This window comes from Castor canadensis, chromosome 12, assembly GCF_047511655.1.
Source record: "Castor canadensis chromosome 12, mCasCan1.hap1v2, whole genome shotgun sequence".
Classification (NCBI taxonomy): Eukaryota; Metazoa; Chordata; class Mammalia; order Rodentia; family Castoridae; genus Castor; species Castor canadensis.
The window spans coordinates 105703442-105725786 of record NC_133397.1 but is presented as its reverse complement, the minus strand read 5'-3'; the positions used below and the strand labels follow the sequence as shown (position 1 = coordinate 105725786).

The 22345-nt window shown below is 39.2% G+C and overlaps 1 protein-coding gene and 1 long non-coding RNA gene across 4 annotated transcripts in view; one reads left to right on the top strand and one right to left on the bottom strand.

Annotated features, from left to right (window-relative positions):
* LOC141414911 (uncharacterized) overlaps positions 1-22345 on the top strand; it is a 101934-nt gene that overhangs the window by 52664 nt on the left and 26925 nt on the right. Inside the window, exon 4 of one of the 3 annotated variants that reach the window (XR_012439887.1) lies at positions 7766-7814. The exons of 1 other annotated variant lie outside the window; for it this stretch is intronic. This is a non-coding gene — a long non-coding RNA (uncharacterized lncRNA). Of the gene's footprint in view, positions 1-7765; positions 8331-22345 lie in introns of those variants that run through there. One more of the 3 variants, XR_012439886.1, reaches the window with a different exon arrangement.
* Spag17 (sperm associated antigen 17) overlaps positions 1-22345 on the bottom strand; it is a 206691-nt gene that overhangs the window by 161301 nt on the left and 23045 nt on the right. The window contains exons 2-3 of the mRNA XM_074050665.1: positions 12716-12856; positions 12026-12118 (exon numbers count right to left, since the gene is read on the bottom strand). Of these exons, the coding sequence (XP_073906766.1) occupies positions 12026-12118; positions 12716-12856 (234 nt within the window). The remainder of the gene's footprint in view (positions 1-12025; positions 12119-12715; positions 12857-22345) is intronic.

The following is a 22345-nucleotide window of genomic DNA, read 5'->3' as shown; positions in this document are numbered from 1 at the left end:
TTCAAACCTGGGCTAGTTGAGAGGCTGAGAGAGGAAAATGTAAAGGATGATGATGTGAAACAGGTTATGAGATTCTAGGACAGTGTCTTTTCAAACTTTCTTGACCAATATTTATAGGAAAAAATATTTTATATCACAAACCACACTTGTGTTCACACAATTGAAGCCAACTAACTTTCTCTGGGTACCACTGGGTTATCACCCACAATTAAAATACCATTGTGTAAAATACATAGCCAATAAGGGAAAAATGGAAAGGACCTAAACTGCTAGTACCCACGAAAGTACTACTGAATTACTCTTGTGGAAATGGTTCATTATTGACTCTTTGTGGTTATTAACAATAATTTTCTTTGGTCTTAAATAATAGGTTAATTCTTTCTAATAACAAATACTTCTAAAATATTTATTATACTCCAACACAGAGCCAGGTACATAAGGGTACAAAAAATGAAAAAAAAGACTAAAAAAGAATCCGACTTTCTTCTTGATATCTCCTCTTAGATATCTCCTAGACATATCTGGTTTAGCCTATTCCAAACTATGCTTTCAAACTTCCTCTGAACTTTGTCTTCCTTCAATGTTTTATCAGAAGACATTTGTATTCAGTCTGTCATGCCAGAACTATGGGACTCACCCCCAATTCTTTCTCTTGCCCTCCTCCCATCTGAATTGGCACCAGTCTGCCAAGTCTTTCTCCCAAGTAACTTCCTGAATCTGCGAGTGTTCCCTATCTCCATTAGGTACTCACTGGTTCCCTAACTGGCATCCCACTTCTATATCTGCCTTCTGCCTCCTTCCCAATTTATTCATCACTCAGCAACCAGGAAATATATTTTTTAAAAAGAGCCTAGATTGTGTCACTTTCCTTTTTTTTTTTTGGCAGTACTAGGGTTTGAACTCAGGGCTTCATACTTGCTAGTCAGGTGCTCAACCACTGAGCCACTCTACAAGCCCTCACTTTCCTTTTAAAAGTCTTCCTATTTCCTATGAAGTAGAAATGCAAACTCCTTTGGAAGAAAGACCTTCCTGAAGATCTGGCCTCTGCCCACCTTCTCTTCTCTTTCCCCTTATTCTCTCTTCTTTTAGGTCCCAGACACAATGGCCTTTTTCATTTCTCTAATAGGCAGAGATCTTTCCATTCTTTCCAGAGTGTTTGCACATGGTGCTCCCCATCTGAGTATTTTCCTCACTCTTTTTGATTGGCTTTTTTTCTCTTTTGCTTCACTTCTGCTATGGTTTAGACATGGTTTACTTCCTTCCCAAAGACTCATGTTCTGGAAGCTTGGTCCCAGTGTGGCAATGTTGAGAGGCAGTAGAATATGTAAGAGGTGGGTCCTAAATGGAATACATCATCTTAAGTGAAGTAAGCCAGGTTCAGAAAGCCAAAGGCTGCATGTTCTCTCTCACATGTGGAATATAGACCCAATACAAATACAAGCAATATTATGAAAAACAGGTCACGCTAAAAGGAGGTCACTAAAGAGAGAGGGAGGGTTAAAGAAGGAAAATAAGGAGGAGAATATTGTTGAAGATTGGTGCACTTCCTATATAAGAATGAATATAGAATTTTTAAACTGTTGAAATCACCGTAAGAAGGGGATTAAGGTAGAAAGGATAAAAATAGAGGGAATAAACCAATTTGGGTTATAATACATATATACATGGAAATGTTACAATGAGACATCCTGTATTGCTATCTTAAACAAACAAAAATGTCCTTTTTTTTTTTTTTCAAAAACAGAGAACAGGAGGGCAGAATAAGTCCTGTGTGGAGAGTTGGTACTCCTGGGAGGGGAGAGGATATAAGGAAAGGCTGTAGGAGGGTGAATATGGCACAAATACTGTGTACACATGTATGTAAATGGAAAAATGAGACCTGTTGAAATTATTCCAGGATTGGGGAAGGGGGATAGATAATTAGAAACAAAAAAGAGTGGGTCCTAGTGGAAAGTGACAGGTCTTTCAGCGGATCGAGGCTTTACTCAAAGGAATATTTTTTGCTCTAGAGGGAATCCCCTCTAAAGCAGACTTTTACCAGAGACCCTGGTACCACCTCTGTGTTGCTCCTCTTCTTTGCTCACACACAGGTGCTCCTTCTGCATGTGGCTGGTTCCCTTTCTGCTTCTTTGCTATGCTGTGATGAAGCCAGAGAGCGCTCACCAGGGTAGTGTCAGCACCATGCTGTTTAGATTTTGCAGTCACCAGAATCATGAGCCCAGTGAGACCCAGCCTATTGTCACAGCAACACTAAATAGACCAAAGACCATTTCCAGTACTCCTAAGTCTACGGTATTTTCCCCTTTGATTTAAAGAAATTACTCTAATGCATAATCGTGTAAATGTTTGTTTGCTTGTTTTTGTTTAATGCTACCTTCTCCCACCCAAAGGTAATAAACTCTGTGAGGGGAGGGGAATTATACCTATTTTATTTACCAAGATAAATCTGACCATAGATTTGGTACTTAACAGACCATCGAATATTTGTGGACTGCATGAAAATTAAATATTTTTAAACCCTAGTCACTTAGTGTCATTTGATGACTTAGCCAAACCCATACACCACCTATTGTACTATGAATCTAATATTTTTGTCTAAGTCAACTATAAATTAAGTCTTTAAAAAAGTAGCCCTATTCCAAGCTAAAAAGTGGGGAAGCTGGAAGTGAGTAGTCTAATTTTACTTTTTGATACATGTTGAAACAAATGTATATTTACTGAAATAAAACATTTTAATGAAAAATCTAAAATTATCTTGTAGGACATGAACAAATGAATAAGACCTGCTCTCTGTAATATGTACAGCTAGCCCTAAGCTCTGAGGAGAACTGAGACTGATTTCATCGGTGACTGAACAAATCATTTGTATTCCCTGCGTTTTCATTTCTTGACTACCACTATGGAGATAATACTCGCTGTTTTGTCCATTTCACAGGAATACTTCATGAGGGAGTGCTGGGAAAGCTCTCTATAGTTAAAAATGCTGGATTTCTCAGTGTGTTCAGTCACATTTACCCCTTACATAGCAAAACAAAGGAGAAGAATGTGTACTAGTGTCTGTTCTGGCCATCAAGACTAATGTAATGGAGTAGTGCAAAGATACTTTGACTATTACTTTACCTTTTCTTTCTTCCCTTGCTCAATTGGGTGTTGGCATATCTTCCACTATTCACATTTCACTTAGTGCAAAACCTCACAATTTGCACCCCCATGTTCATAGCAGCACTATACACAACAACCAAGAAGTGGAAACAACCGTAGTCCATCAATAGATAGGTAAACAAAACGTGGAATACACGTTTAATAAATGTTCTTCAGTCTTAAAAAGGAAAGAAATTCTGACACATACTACAATATGGATAAACCTTGAGGATAGCATATGAAAATGTTATAATGAAGCCCACTACTTAGTATAACTAATATATACTAATAAAAATAATCACAAGGACATTAATTAATTGAAAAATACCTACTATCTAGAGAGGCAAAAAAAAAAAGAGACAAATGTGATTAATGAAGTGGTTACAGGAGGTTTCTTGAGGGGTCACCTTCACAGGAACAAAAAGCAGAAGGGTGCTTAACAGCCTGGGTGGGGAGGGGGGAATGGGGATTGTTATTTACTGGATATGGAGTTTCAGTTTTGAACTATAAAAAAGTTGTGGAGATTCATTGTACAACGATGTGAATATATTGTACACTTAGACATGGTTAAGATGGGAAATTTTATGTTATGCCTTGCTTACCATAATAGGTTAAAGAATAACTGCTCATAGATACTTCTGGTATTTTAATGCTCCTTAAAGTACAAAGCACCAACCTTCACTCTGACTGAGAATAGAAAAATTTTACAAAGTAGTAATAGGCCAGGTATGGTGGTACACAACTATAATCCTAGCTACTTGGGAGGCAAACGTCAGGAAGATCATGCTTTGAGGCTAACCCAGGCAAAGAGCTAGTGAGATCCCCCATCTCAACAAATGAGCCAGGCATGATGCTGCAAGCCTGTGGTCACAGCTATGCGGGAGGCTGCAGGTAGGAGGATCAACGTAGTTTGAGGCTGGCCCCGGGTAAAAATGTGAGACCCTACCTAAAGAATAACCAATAGGCGAAGGGGACCAGGAACTAGAGAAAAGGTTAGATCAAAAAGAATTAACCTAGAAGGTAACACAGGAAATTAATGTGAGTCAACTCCCTGTATAACTATCTTTATCTCACCTAGCAAAAACCCTTGTTCCTTCCTATTATTTCTTATACTCTCTCTTCAACAAAATTAGAGATAAGGGCAAATAGTTTCTGCCAGGTATCGAGGGGGTGGGGGGGAGAGGGAGGGGGTGGAGTGGGTGGTAAAGGAGGAGGTGGGGGCAGAGGGGAGAAATGATCCAAGCATTGTATGCACATATGAATAAAAAAAAAAAGAATAACCAAAAGCCAAAAAAGGCTGGAGGAGTGGCTCAAGTGGTAGAGCACCTACTTAGCAAGTGTAAGGCCCTGAGTTCAAACCCCACTACTACCAAAATAAAGAAAAAATAACAATAGCTAATTTTAATGGGACATTTAGAACCTCTGCTAGATTCTAAGTATTTTATAATTACCATCTCATTTAATCTTGCTACAGCTTTACAAGGTAGATATTATCATTGGTGATAATGTTTTTAAAAAGATAAAACAAACTGAGATATAGCAGGGTTACTAACTTGTGTAAGTTCACATATCTAGCAAGTAGTGGAACCAGGATGTGACCCCAGGCAGTCTGCCTTAGATCACATCTAACCAATAGATGTGTCTCCCCAAACTGTAAGTAGATGAATTTGTTAGTTTAGGATTTCACACAGGTCTCTTTCCTTCCACATTTCTAACTCTCAACTTCTCTCTTGTTTCCCATTTTCTCTTCTTCCCTCTTCCATAGAAAAGCTCAGCTAGCTTAACCATATAAATTTTAACTATAAGAATTAAAAATCCCAGCCAGGAACCACTGGCTCATGCCTATCACCCTACCTACTTGGGAGGCTGAGATTGGGAGGATCACAGTTTCAGGTCAAACAGTTCATGAGATCCCCATCTCTAAAACAACCAGACCAAAATGGACTGGAGGCATGGCACAAGCAATATAATGCTTGCTTTGCAAGTATTAGGAATTTGCAAGCATAAAGCCATGAGTTCAAACACTAGTCCTGCCCAAAAAAAGAAAAAAAAAAGAATAAGAAATCCCTGATGGCAATATTTGGGCAAAAGCCACTCATTAAAGTGACTCAAAAATACTAAAATTATTTAGTCTTCTCATCTTTCATCATCTGCGGTATAACTTCTTTGTTTTTGCCTTGCGTCAAAGGAAGAGTAATAAACATATAACTACTGAAAGATTTAAAGAGTAATTCAAATTAACTAATAATAATTTGCATTTAAGACAGGTTAACATCCACAATCAGAATTTAAACTACTTATCTCAACTTGTATGTACTACAAGAAGTAATAGTAGACACATCAGAGTCAAAAAGTTACCTCTGCCCTTCAGTTCCATCATTTACAAGTATCTTCTGACAGACTTATATGGGCATTAAGATTAGCCCCCATCACACAAAACTTAGAATAAACTCAGTGTTCAATACATGGTAACTATTATTACCCTTATACATAAATGTGCATTATCCCAGGGTTTAACTGCAGGAATAAAATGATGCAGTCTTCCTGACTCCTTCTCCAGCATCCATCCAATCATAAGGGGTGTAGGGTGTTAGAGAGGCTGAGACCTGGACCAGAAGCTGTGGCAGTGGTGGTGGGGCACACCTTCTTAGCTGAACCTAGCTGTATTCTTGTGGCTGGTGATACCTGTATCTTGGTAACTATGTCTTGATTCTTGTCTAAATTCCTGCCTTGCTCACTCCCCAAACATCCTAGCCTGCAGTCCCATCCTTGTGTGAGGTGGTTTTCTGCTGCTGATTTCCAGGCCTCTTAGCACTGAGCACGACCCCATCTATCCAGGTCTATATCCACTCCCCCATAGATGCATATTGGCCACATGGGTTTGGTCAGTTACCTGTGCCCAGGATGGAAAAGAGAAGGACTGGGATTTTTGAATGCCTATGCTTGACTGAACTTTTCTTTGAAAACAGAGCTCCAGGTTTCCCATCTGAGAGGCAAACATATTTGCACCCTAGGACCTCATTCCTAAAGCAATGGAGCCCTGACCTCTGTGTCTCCCTGACCAGCTTGGACTTGACTTTCTCTGTTGGGCTGCTCTGGCCTCTTCTAGAACTCAAGAGGCTCAGGTTGTTAACACGTTTGACTGCTTGCTCTTTTTCTCAACTTGACAAAATCCATTTGGTTACAGCTGTTCATAATCTTTTACTCGGTAACAGTTTCTAGCTCTGTTATTTCTCCTCCTCTTCCCTTCCTGGGGTGAGAAATGCCTCCAAAGGCCAGATTTTGGTACAATAACTGCTAGATTGTTTTCATAGTCCCAAAGTGGTACTTCTTTGTTATAGCCCAATATTCCTAAATTTGGTTCCAAGTCTCATTATTTTACATTTATAAATATCAGGTTGTATTAATTGGTTCCAGCTTCAAAAATGTTCCATCAGAGGTTATTTTCTGCTATTTTGATGGTGGTTTCTGAAGCTGGAGTGCCAAGGCCCTGACATGGGCTATGTCCTGTAGGCATCCCTGCAGGACTGGTACGCAACAGAAAAGATACTCAAATTCTGGGCTTCACTGTATTCTTTGAAGGCTGTACTAACCATAATAGCTTCAAAGAATTTCAACAAGTTCCTAAGACATGACCTTCCCTTTCCGTAAACCACGTTGGCCAGGCTTGCCTTAATCAAGCTGTGCTTTTCTAAGCATCCTTTGACTTGATCTCCTGCAGCAGTTTTTAATACTTTCCCTACAAGTGAAGTTAAACTAACTGGCCTGTAATTTCCTGGTGTGTCCCTAAGCTCTATGAAATAACGGCATTAGGTTGGCTACCTTCCAATTCTTCCAGAATTTTTTTGTTTTGTTTTAAAACGCAGGATTGAAAAGGCCAGAGAATGCTTCCTGTCTCTCTTTTCCTTCATTTCTTCCATGACATACTGCTCTTTGTATTCCCAGTAGATCTGCCATTTTAATAACTTCAAACCTCTTAAATGTTTTCACATATTATTTGTTCCTATCTCTGAAGCATGAGCTTTCCATTTTTCATTTTGACAAGGGCCACCCCCCCAAAAATAAGGGCTTACAGTTTTATTGAATAGACTGTTAATTTGAGGCACCATTTAAGAAGTGAGTTTCACATTAGGAATGTGGAAAGGAGCAGTGAGATGGACATAACGAAATCTGTGCTCCTCCCTGTGAATCGCTATGAATACATATGGAAGAAGAGCCAAGAAGTATGTCTATACACCCAGGAAGCAGAAAACAAAAAGCACACTCATCCAATGCAGTAGCAAAATGTCTTTAAAGTGGGGTGAAATAATAAGATCTGAGGGGATAACATTTGCACCCCACCCCTTTTAATTTTCTATTAATTTTCAAATCAATGATCTTTCCCCATTTCCCAGGTGCACTAGAACTTTCTCATTAAGATACATTTGTTAAAAAATGAGCTCTTTTTCCTTAGTGATAAGAGGAGGAAGTTAATACGCATTTGCGGTTGAAATAATCTTTAGGGCCATCTAAGTTCTTTATTCTGTAGAAATTTTGAGAACTGACCTGTCAGCTGGAGCGTAAACCCCTTTATTCTTTAGTAGATTTTTATTTCAGCAGGTTTTTTTACCTTTTGTTTTTCTAGGTCCTAAGTTGTCTTTTCAGACAACCTGAGAATGGAAGCTTATTTCCAGGTAAGAGGAATGTTGAGCACCACCATGAAAAGAGGAGAAAGATGAATGGAACCTAAAATCTTTTAGGATGAGTGGCTCTGACTCCATGACATTGTAGAAACAAATCACTGTCCCACTGGTAGCTATTTCTTCCTAATTTATCAAAGTCACAATACCAAGTATGAAATTTTCACCACTGTATTAAAATGTTCACCTACTGTGTATCAGATTTAATCACATGTGGGAGAATCTTCAAGTTTATGTACACATAGACCTCACTCATTAGGACATTTCACTTGGTTTTGAATGACTGTTAATTTTTTCCTTTTTAATTACAGTCAGGACTCAGTATACCTGCAAATGAATAGGTCAGGTTCTCCATGTGGGCCATAAATCATACACAGAAAAATATTTATGCATATTTAGCAAGTAAATTTAAATTCTGTCATCAATCTAAAGCATGTGCTTTTTTCTGTGCTTGAAATGTTTTGTTACAGATTTCCATCTATAAAGTTGTAATGAAAATGTATGAAATAAAATATATTAAAATGTAACTTTCCTATTTAGTGTATTGAACTGTGGAACTACAAACTTAGCACACACTCATTCAGCCAGCTCCCACCCCCATGGCTTCGCCCACTTCTTCCCTTTTTGTACATTCAAATGTTCATATCTACCCAGTCCCCCAAAGGAGATGGACCAATGAGAGTATTGGGTTTGTGGTACAGTGGACAAACTTGAGACTATGTATTTAACTATAGTTAAATTGAAGTTCTTTCAACTTCTAATTTTAGATTATCTAGTTAGCAGATTTCCTACCCTCTGTATGCCTTCATTTCCCTAAGTGTAACACCCACACATATGTATATAAATATGATCAAAGTTATCAAGCCCCCTATTTTTTCCCTCCAAATCTTCTCCTCAAAAACTTTTCTGGATTTCATTCTTCCTCTCCATTCACACCCCAGCTAATGACAATATCATCTTCCTTTAAATTCTTCATACACTTCACCTGTCCCTCAAAGACTCCACTATTTTCTTCATTGTGTTATTCACTCATTCAACAAATATTTATTGAATACCTATGTGCCAGACTTATGTACATGTGTTCCTTTTTTTGTCTATAACTACCCCTTAAGCTTCTCAAAGTTAGAGTCATTACAATATTTATATTTCCCTCTCCATCTTCATTGTATAAAGAGTGTTTGAATAAGAGCATACTTGCTAATGCAAACTTAAAACTGGCCAATATATAATGAAACAATGTACATATATTTGTATATCTGTATCCTCAAATAGGATTTCATGTTGGAGATGGTAGGCACCAGTGCATGGGACCATCTTCATCCTCATCCTCATCACTGAATGATAATAATAAGCAATAGTTAAGCACTCCTGACAAGAGACACAAAGGAGAATGTTCCCTTCCCATTCCTGAATCCTTGGAGTAGTTCCTGCTAGAGCAAAACATGGTTTCCACAAAGAGGAGGATGAACAAAGGAGCTGTAGCAATGTCTCTGTCTCTGTGGAATTACATTAGCACAAAAATCTGAGCAGGTTTTCAAAATACTATGGTTTATAAATAAAGGCTCTCTCATATATACAATATCATGGCTAGATGAAATTCTAAGGTTTCAGGGGAAATTACACAATTTCAAATGAGGCTGTGTGTACACACCACCAAGCCATCCAAACGAAACCTTGAGCAAATCACTCAGGAATGTGGTCTTTGCTAGCCCAGACATTTCACGTCGTCACTGGAAATAAGAAATGTGGTTCGGATACTATTTTACTCATGGATAAATTGCTCTGTAGTGAAGTCTCATTTAGTTGGTGGCTCCTAATCAACTGCAGGCTACAAAGCCAGGAAGCCAGATTGGTTAATTATGTTTAAAAGAAGAGTGACAAGGCTCTGATTTAAGGCCAGTGAGAGTGTCCTGCAACTAGTTGTAAATATAGGCCTTTGAGTGTAGGGCCTTTATGATAGTTTGTGTTCTCTCTCCAAAATGGAGGTCTACAAGGCAACAGGACTCTATGAGTTTCCCCTGCAATAAGCAGTTTTTGGGATTATGTCTTCTCCTCCACTGTAGAGTTTCCTTGAGAAAGAGAATGCAAAATTTCCTGAATAGGCTATGAGGAGCTCACCTGCAGCAGGTTCCAGTTGCTATAGACCATATAAGACTTTAAACAGAAATAGACTCATGAGGAAACTGTCCCCATGACTTGAAAGTCTAGAAGTTCCAAAAGATTTTGACTTCTGGGCTTCATCCATGACTGTCACTCACAGCTACTTTGGTGCTCTCTAGGCATTGCCTGTGGCATTTCAGTTCTCTTGGGAGGAGATGCCAGGCGACCCATCCTGGTATGGAGGAATCAAGACTGGAAATGTTCCCCCTTCTCCAGATGTGCAATCTGTCCTCTGCCGATGCTGATGTTTTAGGTTCTTTATCATTCTTGCTACAGTGATTGATATTAATGAATGTCTGGTGCACCCAAGGTCCAGTCTCTGTGTTGTTCTACCCTGCCTTCCCTTTCCTTCTGGAACCATTCAGAAAAGGGTATGTGAGCGGGTGTGGGAGGCTTATTGCCCAAATGCTCCACTGGAAGAATGTGGGAGAGCCAGATGTGAGAGGGACCTCCCCTGAGTGGGGAATATGCAGGCAAGAGTCCCAGCACATGTTGGAGAGGGATGGCCTTCTAACTTAACTCTGGATTTGTAGCATTGTGCGATCCCACATCCAAGTCGAAATGCCTGTCCAGATTAAACGTCAAAACTGGTCTGTTATCATCTCTGATTTTTGCTGAGCATCTTTGAAGAAGAAAGAATCCTTTGGGAGGCTAATTGATCCCAGGCCTGAGATTCGGATGGTTTTCCGTGACCACTTCAGAAGAAAAATTCCAATATTTAAATCCAGGTACACATCATATTTGAACTGGAGTACACACACATTCAGGACACCATAACACAAGATAGGAGGTGTGTTATTTGTCTCCAACCTCCAACAGTATAAAGTAAGTTGGCAAGGACAGTGGTGCAGCAATAGTTAATGTCATAAAATTCAAATTTCTAGCAATTGTGGCTTAAGCTAATGAAATTTGTTCAGATCATACTCAGAGATCATTATGGAATTATCCCAGACCTAAGACACGTAACAACTTCATTAGTCATCAACAAAATAAAGTGCAAACAAGTTTGCCTTAGAAAGATCCAAAAAATCTTTACGTTTTAGGTCTGCAGAGCCATAAAACAGTGCCTGACAAATTGTAAATGATATTCTAATTAACCACTGGATTTTTATAGTTTCTTGCAAGCTGTAAGGTAAATATTAACAAGGCTGGGTGAGAGGAAATCCCCTCGTACTGAGCTTGAGTTCTAAGTCCTTCACACAAGTTGGACTTTTGTATTAAGCAGTTGCTAGAAATGGAAAGGACCATTAATTTGAAAAGTGTCGCCATTTTCACATTGATTAAAGTGGGATGTAAAATGTGCATGAAGTTCACTAACTGATGGAAAATTATTCCAGCTGTGGCTCTGTCTTATACAAGAACCTCTTTCTTGTTTCTTTTATGAAACCAACACTTCGTAATACACTAATAATGACTTCCTTTAATGCCATCACACAGTCAGTAATTATTGTGAAAAAGTACAATCAGTACTTTCTGATTTACGTTTTTTAATTGGATGTAGTGACAGTATAAACAGTCAAAGACATTTTATTCCTGACAGTGGATTTTGCTTAAAAGTTAGCAGATTTTTTTTGTGTGTGTTTACATCTGGCATCAAGAATAAGCACCATCTTCAACAAGGAGCAGGGATTTACTTTCAAATAATGAATTAGGCTAGGGGTGCTGGCTCACATCTATAATCCCAGCTATTTGGGAGGTAGAGATTGGGAGGATTTTGGTTCCAGGTCCCCCCATCCATCCCCACCAACAAGTGTGTTGTAGTTGTGTGCACCTGACAACCCAGATATGCAGGAAGCCTTAGTAGGAGAAGGACTGTGGTCCAGGCCCTGGTGAAGAAAATCAGAGACCCTGCCTGAAAAACAATTAAAACAAAAAGAGCTGGGAGTATGGCTTAAGTGGTAGAACTCCTGCCTAGCAAGCACAAGGCCCTGAGTTTAAACCCCAGTACCACAACGAATAAATTAAACAAATATCTATCACATTATTACTTCAATTCTCATTTTCTAAAAATTACAAAAAACTCTTGGATAAACACTTTAACCTACCTCATAAAATAATGGAGCACTAACTGTACCAACTCCAGGTCTTTTTGCCTTTTTAACTGAAGCAGCTCCAACAAGTGCATTTATTTCATTGATCTATAAGAAAGTTAAAATTCATTTAGAATGGAAAAACAAGGCTTGCTAAAAGAGTATATAGATACATGTAACTTTCAAGTACCTATGTGGTGTAGGCCACTGGTGAACCTAGCATGAAAGGAACGCTCATCAGTTGGGTGGGATATTTACAGGTACTTAAGTAGATGGGAAGTAATTGTACAGGGATGTGCCATCTGAAAGATCTTCTCTATGTCATCCTTCCCCTGGTCTCTGATGGCCATTAATCTCTGTAGACCTCTTTTCCTAACCAATCATATTCTTTCTGGGAACCTTATTTAGTCTAGCCTCTCATTATTATTTAACCTTTTATTAAGTAATTCCTCCCAGAACCTAACATCGTACATAGATTGGCCTCAGAAATCTGTCAAATGAATGAATGTTGAATGGACCACAATAATGAAAAAAAAAAAGCAATTTCTTCTAGATTAAACAATTTAAACTTACTCTAGCTACTTGTTTACATAAAGTATTTCACTGAAATACTGCCCAAGGATATGATGCCTTCATTTATGTTATCATCTTAATGTTTTATCTAAAAATGTCTCGGAAGGGTGTTGAGGTTGGAAAGGCAGGTACCTGCAGAAGGATGTCTTGCCATGACACGATACTGAAGAGCTTACGCTGAGGGACTTGCACAGCCAAGGTGAGGGCTCGAATGAGAAGATCATCTTCAATCTGGTTCCCAACCACAAAAGCGACGGAGGCCTTCCAATCATTCTGTCACGGGAGCAGACAGAATTAGACGCTAAATGTTCCTCACTAGGCAATTTTGTGTCATAGACTTCCACTGGGAAAACAGGTTACTGTTCCTGTAACTCTTACTTTAAAGACAAGGTTGACCTTGTAACATATATGGGTTTCTGGTGGAATCAGCCACAAGGCGGCAGTATTGAGCCAAATTTCATGCAACTTGACTAAAAACCAATTTCCTTGAGAGAACTAGGTGTTTTCTTCTCAGTAAGATAATTTTTAAAAATGACATTTTCACTAGACTGCTGTACAAAAATAATTTGCTGTTGGAACGCAATAGTTCATTCTTGTCTCACAGATATGCATTAAGATGTAGTCTCAAAACCAGGAATCTTTGCTTTGTTCTCTCTCTGGTGTACCCAGAGACAGACTCTAAATAGGGCTAGCATGTAGAAGACGATCAATAAATAATTCTTAAATGTGGAGTGGATGAAATGCCAAGGGACAACTTGGAATACATGTTTTCCTGGTAACATAGCACAAGGATATTACTGCTAATTCACAAAGGAGTTCTGTCTACTTCTAAGAAGAAAGTTAAATTGTTACAATCAGATATGAAATTTTGCATTGAAATTTTAAAGAAATAAGTTAGGACAGTTATCTCTTTCTCTCTGCTTATCATGATTATCATTTTTGTTGGAAAGAATCCATTCAATGGAGGACTGAGAGAAGGTCAATGAATTACCTGCTTATGCTCTGAACACCACCCCTCTTGTGGATCCAGTAAACAATACATGTGACAAAGACAGTAGAAAGAGAGATGATAATAAAGGAAGGCACTCCAGTCACGTGACCTCTCCGGGCCTTAGTTTCATCATTTATAAAACCAGAGCAATGTCTAAGCTTCCCTGTAGTTCCTCTCTAGAGATCTGATTTAACTAGAGTAAAACTTGCTCTTGGTGGATGCCAAAACAATGTCTAACCAGACTTGAAGAGCTCACACAAATTTATTCAATGAATAATTTTGTGTGGTTCCCTCTGGGCTCTGTCCAGTTCATAATCAGGCTGATGACAGAACTAGGGTAAAGGTGGAGAAAGGCATGTGCCAATTCTTTCTCACCATCAAATAGTGATTGTCCTTAAATTCTTGTGTTTTTCCATGGGAACTTACAAACTACCTAAGAAGACTCACAGAATTTTCAGTGCTATCACCAAACAAAATTACATGTAAAAGCATAAAAATGTATATTTTACTCACAATATGTGTTAAGTATTTATGCATGCATGCATGCAGGTAAGTGTGACTTTATTACTGAACTCTTACTCAGTTTAAAACATTCTTTTTGTCTGCTAATTTGCTGTAGGAAGACTGAGCATCTGTTTTCTTAAGCATTCTGGTTTTCAAAAGTAAGAATATTTATAATGTATTATTTCAAAAAATTTCAACTATTACAAAATGACCTCATCAAAGCTGCTTGTCTTATCATCATTAAAGGAAGAAAATCTCTTTCCTTCTCACAGTGAAGTACACATGGTTCCAGAACAGGCAAAACCTTGAAGTTTCTGGCAGTTTACTTTCCACTATGGAAGGTTTTAAAGACCACCTCTACTCCTGATCCTATTTCCCATTGCAAGGTTCTTTGCCAATATTTGAAATCTAATGGCGACAAGAAATATTTGCCTCTCAGTTTTTTTGGAGACAATTCAGAAAGAGGGAACTGTAGTCCTTCATCTACCCAACTGTTAGTATCTGGTGTCAAAGGCAGATGTTGACCACTTCAGACAAGAAGAAGGAGGAGAGGAGGAGAAAGGAACTAACAGTTATTGTGAATGTGCCATGTGACCAGCATATGTTGTGTCATTGAATCCCTAAGTAATCCCATGCAATAGGTGTTTAAGGTCATTTTGACAGAAACTCATGAAGACTACATACAAGTCTTACAACCTGGAGATCATTTCAGGAAAGGCTTTGAGGACAGGTCACTGGGGTCAGATATTATCATCTGTCCTATATATTACTAATAGATGGAAGTTTATATTGCATGTTTTAAATGTACAGAGCATTCAAAAATAGATTACATATTAGTTCTTAAAACATCATCCAATCACTTTTAAAAAATGATAGTTTTACAAAGGATCAGAGGTTAAAGAAATTTCCCAAGGTTTTCTCTCTCAAAGCCCAGTGCTAGTGTTTCTTTGCTCTAGGATACATCTTAACACAAGGGTGTTCCTCCAATTTGTGGCATTATATTGAACCCTGTGGGAACCCCAACGTCACCTTGAGACAGGTGACCTGAGCTAGAGTTAGGTCCAGATTTGCTCAGACCCGTGGGGGAGCTGACCGTATTTGTCCATTTGGAGGCGTCTGAAGAGCCCAGCTTGGGCCCAACTCTCTTGTCCCCAAAACAGATACTCCATAAATTGGATCTATTTGTCAAAATAGAGCCCAAGGAGGACTTTGTCAGAGTTGTGGTTTTGTGTCTAATCACTTCGCCAACACCCAAGTAGCATGAAATGGACTGGCTGGTCATAATGCACAGCACAGCTCCAGAATGCCTGCAGAAGGGATGCACATGCAGCCTGCTGCAGCAGGGGGCGTGCAATGCTAGGAGATGCATGCTACTCCAGCAGGGAGGGCAAGTCCCTCCCCTTGTCTAACCTGGAGGAAGAGCTAAGTAAATGGTGCTCTGCAAATAGATTTCTGAATCTTTCCCTTAGTATTCCAGGGTAACTGTAGGTTCCAAATCTCTACCAACTGGCAGCCGTTTGGGAAGTGGGAAATTATTTTGGGAAAAAAAAAAGACACAAATTAAATTTGGTAAAATACTGTTAAAAACACCCCTTCATCTGTGTTGCATCCCAACGTGCAGTTAAACACAGTCCTTAAATTTATGTTCAAAGGGAAGCAAGAGAATTTTAATATAGAGAAGACAAGCAATGACCACAGGGAAGGGGGAGATAAATGAAAGCATGATTTGTGCAACTCTATTAAACACATCTGTGTGTGCAGCAGTGCTCCTACCTGAGGGTGAATCTGTCTAAGACAGTTCAAGATGTTTGGGTGTAGTTAGCATGAGTGGAAAGAAAGAAAACATTAATCATTTAAGAAAAACTGCATTGGGTGTACTCACTGGCACACTGCGAACACCTTAGGAAATAGCCCTCTACAACCAGGAGGCACCTATTACTCATCATTATTGCTGAATCTTGCCCTAGTAGTTATTGATAAAGTCATTTAAAAGGTGGAATGAAGTCATGTATGGACACAACCCATTACCTTTTATTTACTTTGCCAGTCTCACCTAATTTGAAGCCTGGCAGGAGGGCGTCTCAACCCAAACACTTACATAGTTGCCTTCTAAAGCAAGAAAGCCTGGCTGTCTCCCATAAGTCTGCTGTCCCAGAGATGCAGGATAGATTTAGAAATATATATATGTGTATATATATATATATACATTTTAAGTATATGTATATATAAACATATATATTCATTTATATATACATATGTTTATATATGTAAATATATATATTCTTTTTTTTTTAATGAGACTGGAGTTTGAACTGAGGGATTTACACTTGCAAAGCAGTCACTCTACTGCTTTGAGCCACAACTCCAGTCCATTTTGCTCTGGTTAATTTGGAGATGGGATCTTGTGAACTGTTTGCCCAGTTGGCCTCAAACTACTATCCTCCCAATCTCAGCCTCTCAAGTAGCTAGAATTATAGGTATGAGCCACTGGTGCTCGGCACTTTTCTTTCATATATTATTTCTCCAAGTTTTACTTAGGTATTCCATGTCCTAATAGAATTATAAAAACTTTCAAAAACAACTTTTGAAACATTGTCCAAAGTAGCTTTTGGACAATGGGGTTGTGATTTGATTGCTTCTTTCTGTTAACACAAGCAATAGGCTGATGTAGGGAAAGACAATGAAGGATGAACATGTTGTGTTCTTTTCTGCTACCTCTGTGAGCATGTGGGCTGAGAGGAGTTTCCCATAGTTGTCCTCTACTCAGATCTGATCAGAGCCTGACTGACACCTTAATTAGTAGAAGATGTGTGACAGCCTCAAGTAAAATCGATGAGACACTTAGGTCAGGTTTTATTAGCACCATTCAGATATGCAAACCATTTGGTTCTTTCTTGTCAATACTCTGCTGAAAGAATAACTTTTTTTTACTGCCAAATGGACAGGGATTTGTGAATGTCTTTCTCATACTGGGGTTTCCTTCAAAGGGAGTTTTGGATCTCCATCAGCAAAGGAGTGTTAGTATGGGCTTCTGGCCAGCAGAAGAAATATTTTCATTACATCAAACTGGTGGCTACAATTGTATTAGTTAAAAATGGATTCTCAATGTCACCTAAGTAGAAAATACTGGTGAAACAATGGGCAGAAGTTGTTATATAATAAATAAGAACAATATAAACAACCAGTTCAAGCACGTGCTTAACTCTCTTTACTAAATACTTTGTTATAGATTCTTCTCTAATTATATATGCCCCACAGTTTATCATAAAAGTTAGTTTGAGATATCATCATCATGCTGTTATAAGAAATCCTTATTTAGGAATTGGTTCACATGGCTGTCACATTATCTCCACTGGATTGTAAACTCTTGAGATCAAAAGTTATGTTTTATATGCTTTTGCACTTTGTTGTGATGGGTAGGAACAGAAATAGAGTAGGATTCTGTACATAAATATCTTTATCTGTTCATAAATATTTTAAAGCAACAGAGTACACTTGGAAACTCAGAGGATTTTGACCCTCAGAATCACACAGTATTGGGCTGTATCCTGTCAGAAAGCTGTGCAAGGTATACAATCCATTGCCCTGATGTTCTTTGGGAGAACACACTGGGTCTGATCTGATTCACACCAGGGTTCAGTAACAAGGGTTTGGAGAATTGGGCCCTATAGCCATTACTCTGCTGAGACAAGTTTCCTGGGAGTGACTCAGGTAAGCAACCAAATTCAAGGGGAAGGAAGCAGCTCCCCCAGATAGGAGGGAAAAACCAAAGACTCACATACAAAAGCATTGACTGTAAAACCACTCATCTTCTCCACTTCCCTCTTCCTCCATCAGAGCAAACCTTGATGACTTGCTTCCTCTCCCTTTCATCTATTAAGAACAGGCTGCAAATTCTGTGATTCCTTTCCCTTTCAAGGAACCTTTGAAAAGATCACAAACTTGATTCATTGTGGAAGAGTATAAATGAAGAGCGTAGTGGGGAGAGAAGACAGACAGAAAGAAGCTGCAGGTAACATGACCTGCCTCAGTACAGAACCTGGAAGGGGGCTGTAGAGCTGATATCTGCCCACTACAGCAGCAGTGCCACCTCCTGCTCCTCTGTCTTTGACCTCTGTCCAGGGTGTGCTGGAGCCAAATGCCCAGTGTTCTTCTCTACTCTGCTTAGTTAAACAACCTGGGTGACTAGACATTTGCCACAGAGGGAGTGTTTAAACTGAAGTAATGGCAAATGCTGCCCATTGGAGCTCCCCACCTGGAAGCAGGTTGTTAGAGCAGCAGCACCACTAGGAAGAGCTGTGTGTTTAGGCTGACTTGGGGATGATTTTGATTGGGAAGGCTATCATTGTCTCTGAGAACATGTTGAAGAGAACACAAGAATTCCTTCCCCCAAACTGCCCCACCCAGTGCATACTCTGCTATAGGTACTGTGTACATTGTTGGCTAAGTGACTGCTGATGTTTTAGGTAACTGAGCCTTAAGTGTTATCCTTCAAAATGGGTCCCGTGGAAAGCAAGTGATGAGGTGTATACAGAGGGGACACTGAGAGGAAGGACAGCCACGGAAGGGCTCTCCTTTCCTTTTTACCATTCTCCTGTCTTCCCATTCAGCCATCTGCATGCTGGGGCCATTGCCATGGAAGGCCCCCATGCAGACCACAACCAAAGGTGACAAAGTGACCTCTCACTGCAGTGTCTCCTTAGAGGAACACAGATCATAGTGGTGTAGTGATTAAGAGCCTGGGCTGAGGGCTAGGGATGGAGCCTAGTAGTAGAGCTCTTGCCTAGTACAGGAAGTCCTGGGTTCCATGCCCAGCACAGCAAAAATAAAAGGAGGAGGAGGAGGAGTGCTATGAGGAGAGGTATGAGGAAGGGGAAGAGGAGGAGGAAGAAGATTATGGGGAAGAGGGAAGAGGAGGAGGATGAGGAGGAGCCTGGGCTCAGGAAACAGATCGTCTGGATTCAAATCTTAGTGGACCAGCCGTGAGTTCTTGGACAAGTGACTTAACATCTTATGCTTTATGTATAAATGAAGATAATGTCAGTGCTCACCTTTCAGGCTTACTCTGAAGATTAAATGAGAAAATCTGTAGAAGGCCTTTCTGATCACAGCACCTAGCCATAATCATAGTTGTCATCATGATAGGCGCCTGCTCTTATTAGTTATTAGAACAAACATGGTTATTCTATACATACTGCTTCAAGTTGTAAAGAGCTTGTAGATGATAAACCAAGGGGACAGAATCAAACAGAATATCCATAGTTACATCAAGAAAAAGAAAGTATTAATTTGAATGACTGTCAGTTTGTAAAAACTAAAATTTTCTTTGATAATAATAAAGTTGTTAATTGATACATTTCTAAAATAATTAGATCTATGGAACCCAAACCATGCAAATACAATATCTCAAATTCATTTTTGGAGCTACAAGAGAGAGGATGACAGAAGCCATCCTTCAGTCATTGTGTGTCTTGTAAAATCTCTCAGACACATCAACCTGTCACCAACCATAAAAAGCAAACCAAACAAAAGCATCCATCAGAATAAAATGAGAAGGCACTGAGCTGTGGAGGTGTGCACTGAACGACACAGGAGATGGTGAGCACTGGAGCAAGAGCTTCTGAGAGGGCTGAGGCAGGGGCGCAGCCCAGCCTAATGTCATTAGATGGAATCTGCTTACACGCCTCCAAAGTACAAAAACGGATCAGTTGTTCGCTAGCTGAACTGCAAACGTTAATCTGGTTAGTTTTGTGGCTCTAGATCTAAAACCACAGATGTCACACAAGGCAAGTTCTAAAGAGCTTTCTGGAGAGCAGAGCCTATCTCCAGATAAGAGGCTACTTGATCTGATGCTATACTCTGGCTCTCCAAGTTCCCTTGCAGAACTTTCCAGAAGCTGCACCCCCTTTTCCTTGGCAGAATAAAATTTACCCATGGCACCACCTATTCAACTCAGAGTCTTAATAGTTAATTTGCTAATTAGGTAAGTAAAGCTACCCCAAGGCTTTAGTACCTGAACAATTTTAAAGTACAGTGAGCCCACCTTATTCACACATTTATTACATGTGGTTTTAACCAACTGTGGTCCAAAAAATAATAAATAAAAAAAAATCAAAAGAAATTTCAAAAACAAAAAATTTAAATTCCCATGCACCTTACACAGCTCAGTTGAAGCAGAGAAGCTCTCAGTCAGTCCCGTTATCATTGGTTGGGTTTAAATCATTGTGTGTAAATCATTGTGCGTCTACTGAATGTTTCCTTGCCCTTAATTTTGTGAAAATCTGCCTCACAGTAAAGCAAATGGTGCCCAACAAGTAAGGTAAAAGTAAGTGTGTTTAATTGAAGTGATAAGGTGAGAATCTGAGACATGTTGAAAGATGGCCTGTCTATAGCAGAAGTTGGGCATCGACATGGGAAAAATGAATCCAGAACCCACAGTACAGCACTGGACACTATACATCCTGAGCACACCGACTTTTCCTCACAGCTGTCTCTGTGGAACCATAGACTCGCTGACGCCAAGGAGCTACCATATGGCTTCTCTGTAGGCCGTCTGCATTTCCAAAAAGGCTTCTCAAGGACTCTGGCCCTGCTAATGGTGGCATTTTAGGCAGGGGTGGGGCATGGAAGAGGTTCTCCTAGACCTATAACTCTTAGACAACTTCCTACTTTGCCCTTGTGTCTGGCATTTAGCATTCAGTAAATGTTTCTTGAATTTAGCAGCCAAAACCACACACTAAGGAGAACTTTTACACATATTTAGTACGGGAAGGCCAACTGAGAATAGGAAACATGCCTCTGAATCACTGAGCACTTGAATTAGAGAAAGATCTTGTTCCTTAGATGTTTGGACAACACTGTACATGTCTGATATTCAGTGATGAGACCTCAGTAGTCTAGAAATAGCTCTACTGTGCATACCTAGTGTTCATAAATATTGAAGTGGGAAGGAGGAGAGGAGATTGGGGATATAATGGAGGGGGTGAACTTGTCCAAGGTACACTGTATGCATGTGTGGAATGATCACAATGAAATCTCCTTGTATTATTAATGTGTAATAAGTCAAAAATCAAAATTAAAAATTAAATGTGATCACTAATTAAAACTGAAGTGGTTTCAAATTCTACCTCTGTAGTTTCTTAGCCAAATGACCTTGATTTTATCTTTGTGACTCCATTTTTCTCATTAAAAAATGGATCTAATAATAACAATCTTCAGAAGTTGTTGTGGACCCTATTGAACAAATATACCTAGAATGATCAGTTTGTAAGTTGTAACAGACCATGCAAAAGTAAAGTATTAATATATGCCAGGGAAGTTCCTACCTTCTCTTAAAATGTTCTGCAAAAATGGGTTAAAATAGACGATTGTTTCTGTAATTTTGAATTTGGATACATCCCTAAGATCTTCTTTGGACAGTTTAGCCTCTGGCTTCAGCTGTTTGGTTGTTTTTCTTTCATTTTTCAGAGAGTCCTTGGCCCATCCCACCAATCTAGCACATGAGCCTAATTCAGTTTTGCTCCATGCATCAGAGAGTTTTAAGACAGCTATTAAAACACCACATGGAAAAGCTTTGCAGGGAATTCTACTCCACAGAGAAACCACAGAAACCACTACACACCTTAACTATCTCCCCACCCCCAACAGTTGGCTAAAATTACAGCTCCATTATGTTAGTATGATCCAACCAGTTTTATTGCTTGGAGCAAAATCTGAGGTCCAAAATGAACTTCAGAACATAAAAAGTAAGGCAAACCTCAAAAGGAAACAAGCTTCTTTGGGTTTTCAAACAAATATTACATATCAGAGACATTCTTCTAACAGAGGAGACCAAGAAAAGCCAAGTGGAGTCCTGCTAATTGCTCCACAAATGTAAAACTGGAATCAGGGACTCATCCCAAAGAAAGGAGGTCTCTTTCATCATCATATATTAAAAGCTACAACCTTTCATCAACTTCTTTCTCAGTCATGAGATCTTCTTTTGCCTTCCTCAAGTCCTTTCAAAGTTGAGTCACTATCATTCACATTAAAAATTAAGATAGATTTTCATATTAGATCATTGCTTAACCTGTTATAGCCTTTTCCTTTGTTTTTCCATCTCTGTTCCTCTAATGTAAACATTATTTATCCATTAAGCATGGTAGTGTATTCTATGAATTCATTTTGCCTTGTACTAGGGCTACCCAGAGAAAACATAATAATCAACCACCCCTCTTTCTAATGACCAATTCATGCCATGTAGCTCTTGCTTGGTTAATTTTCTAGAA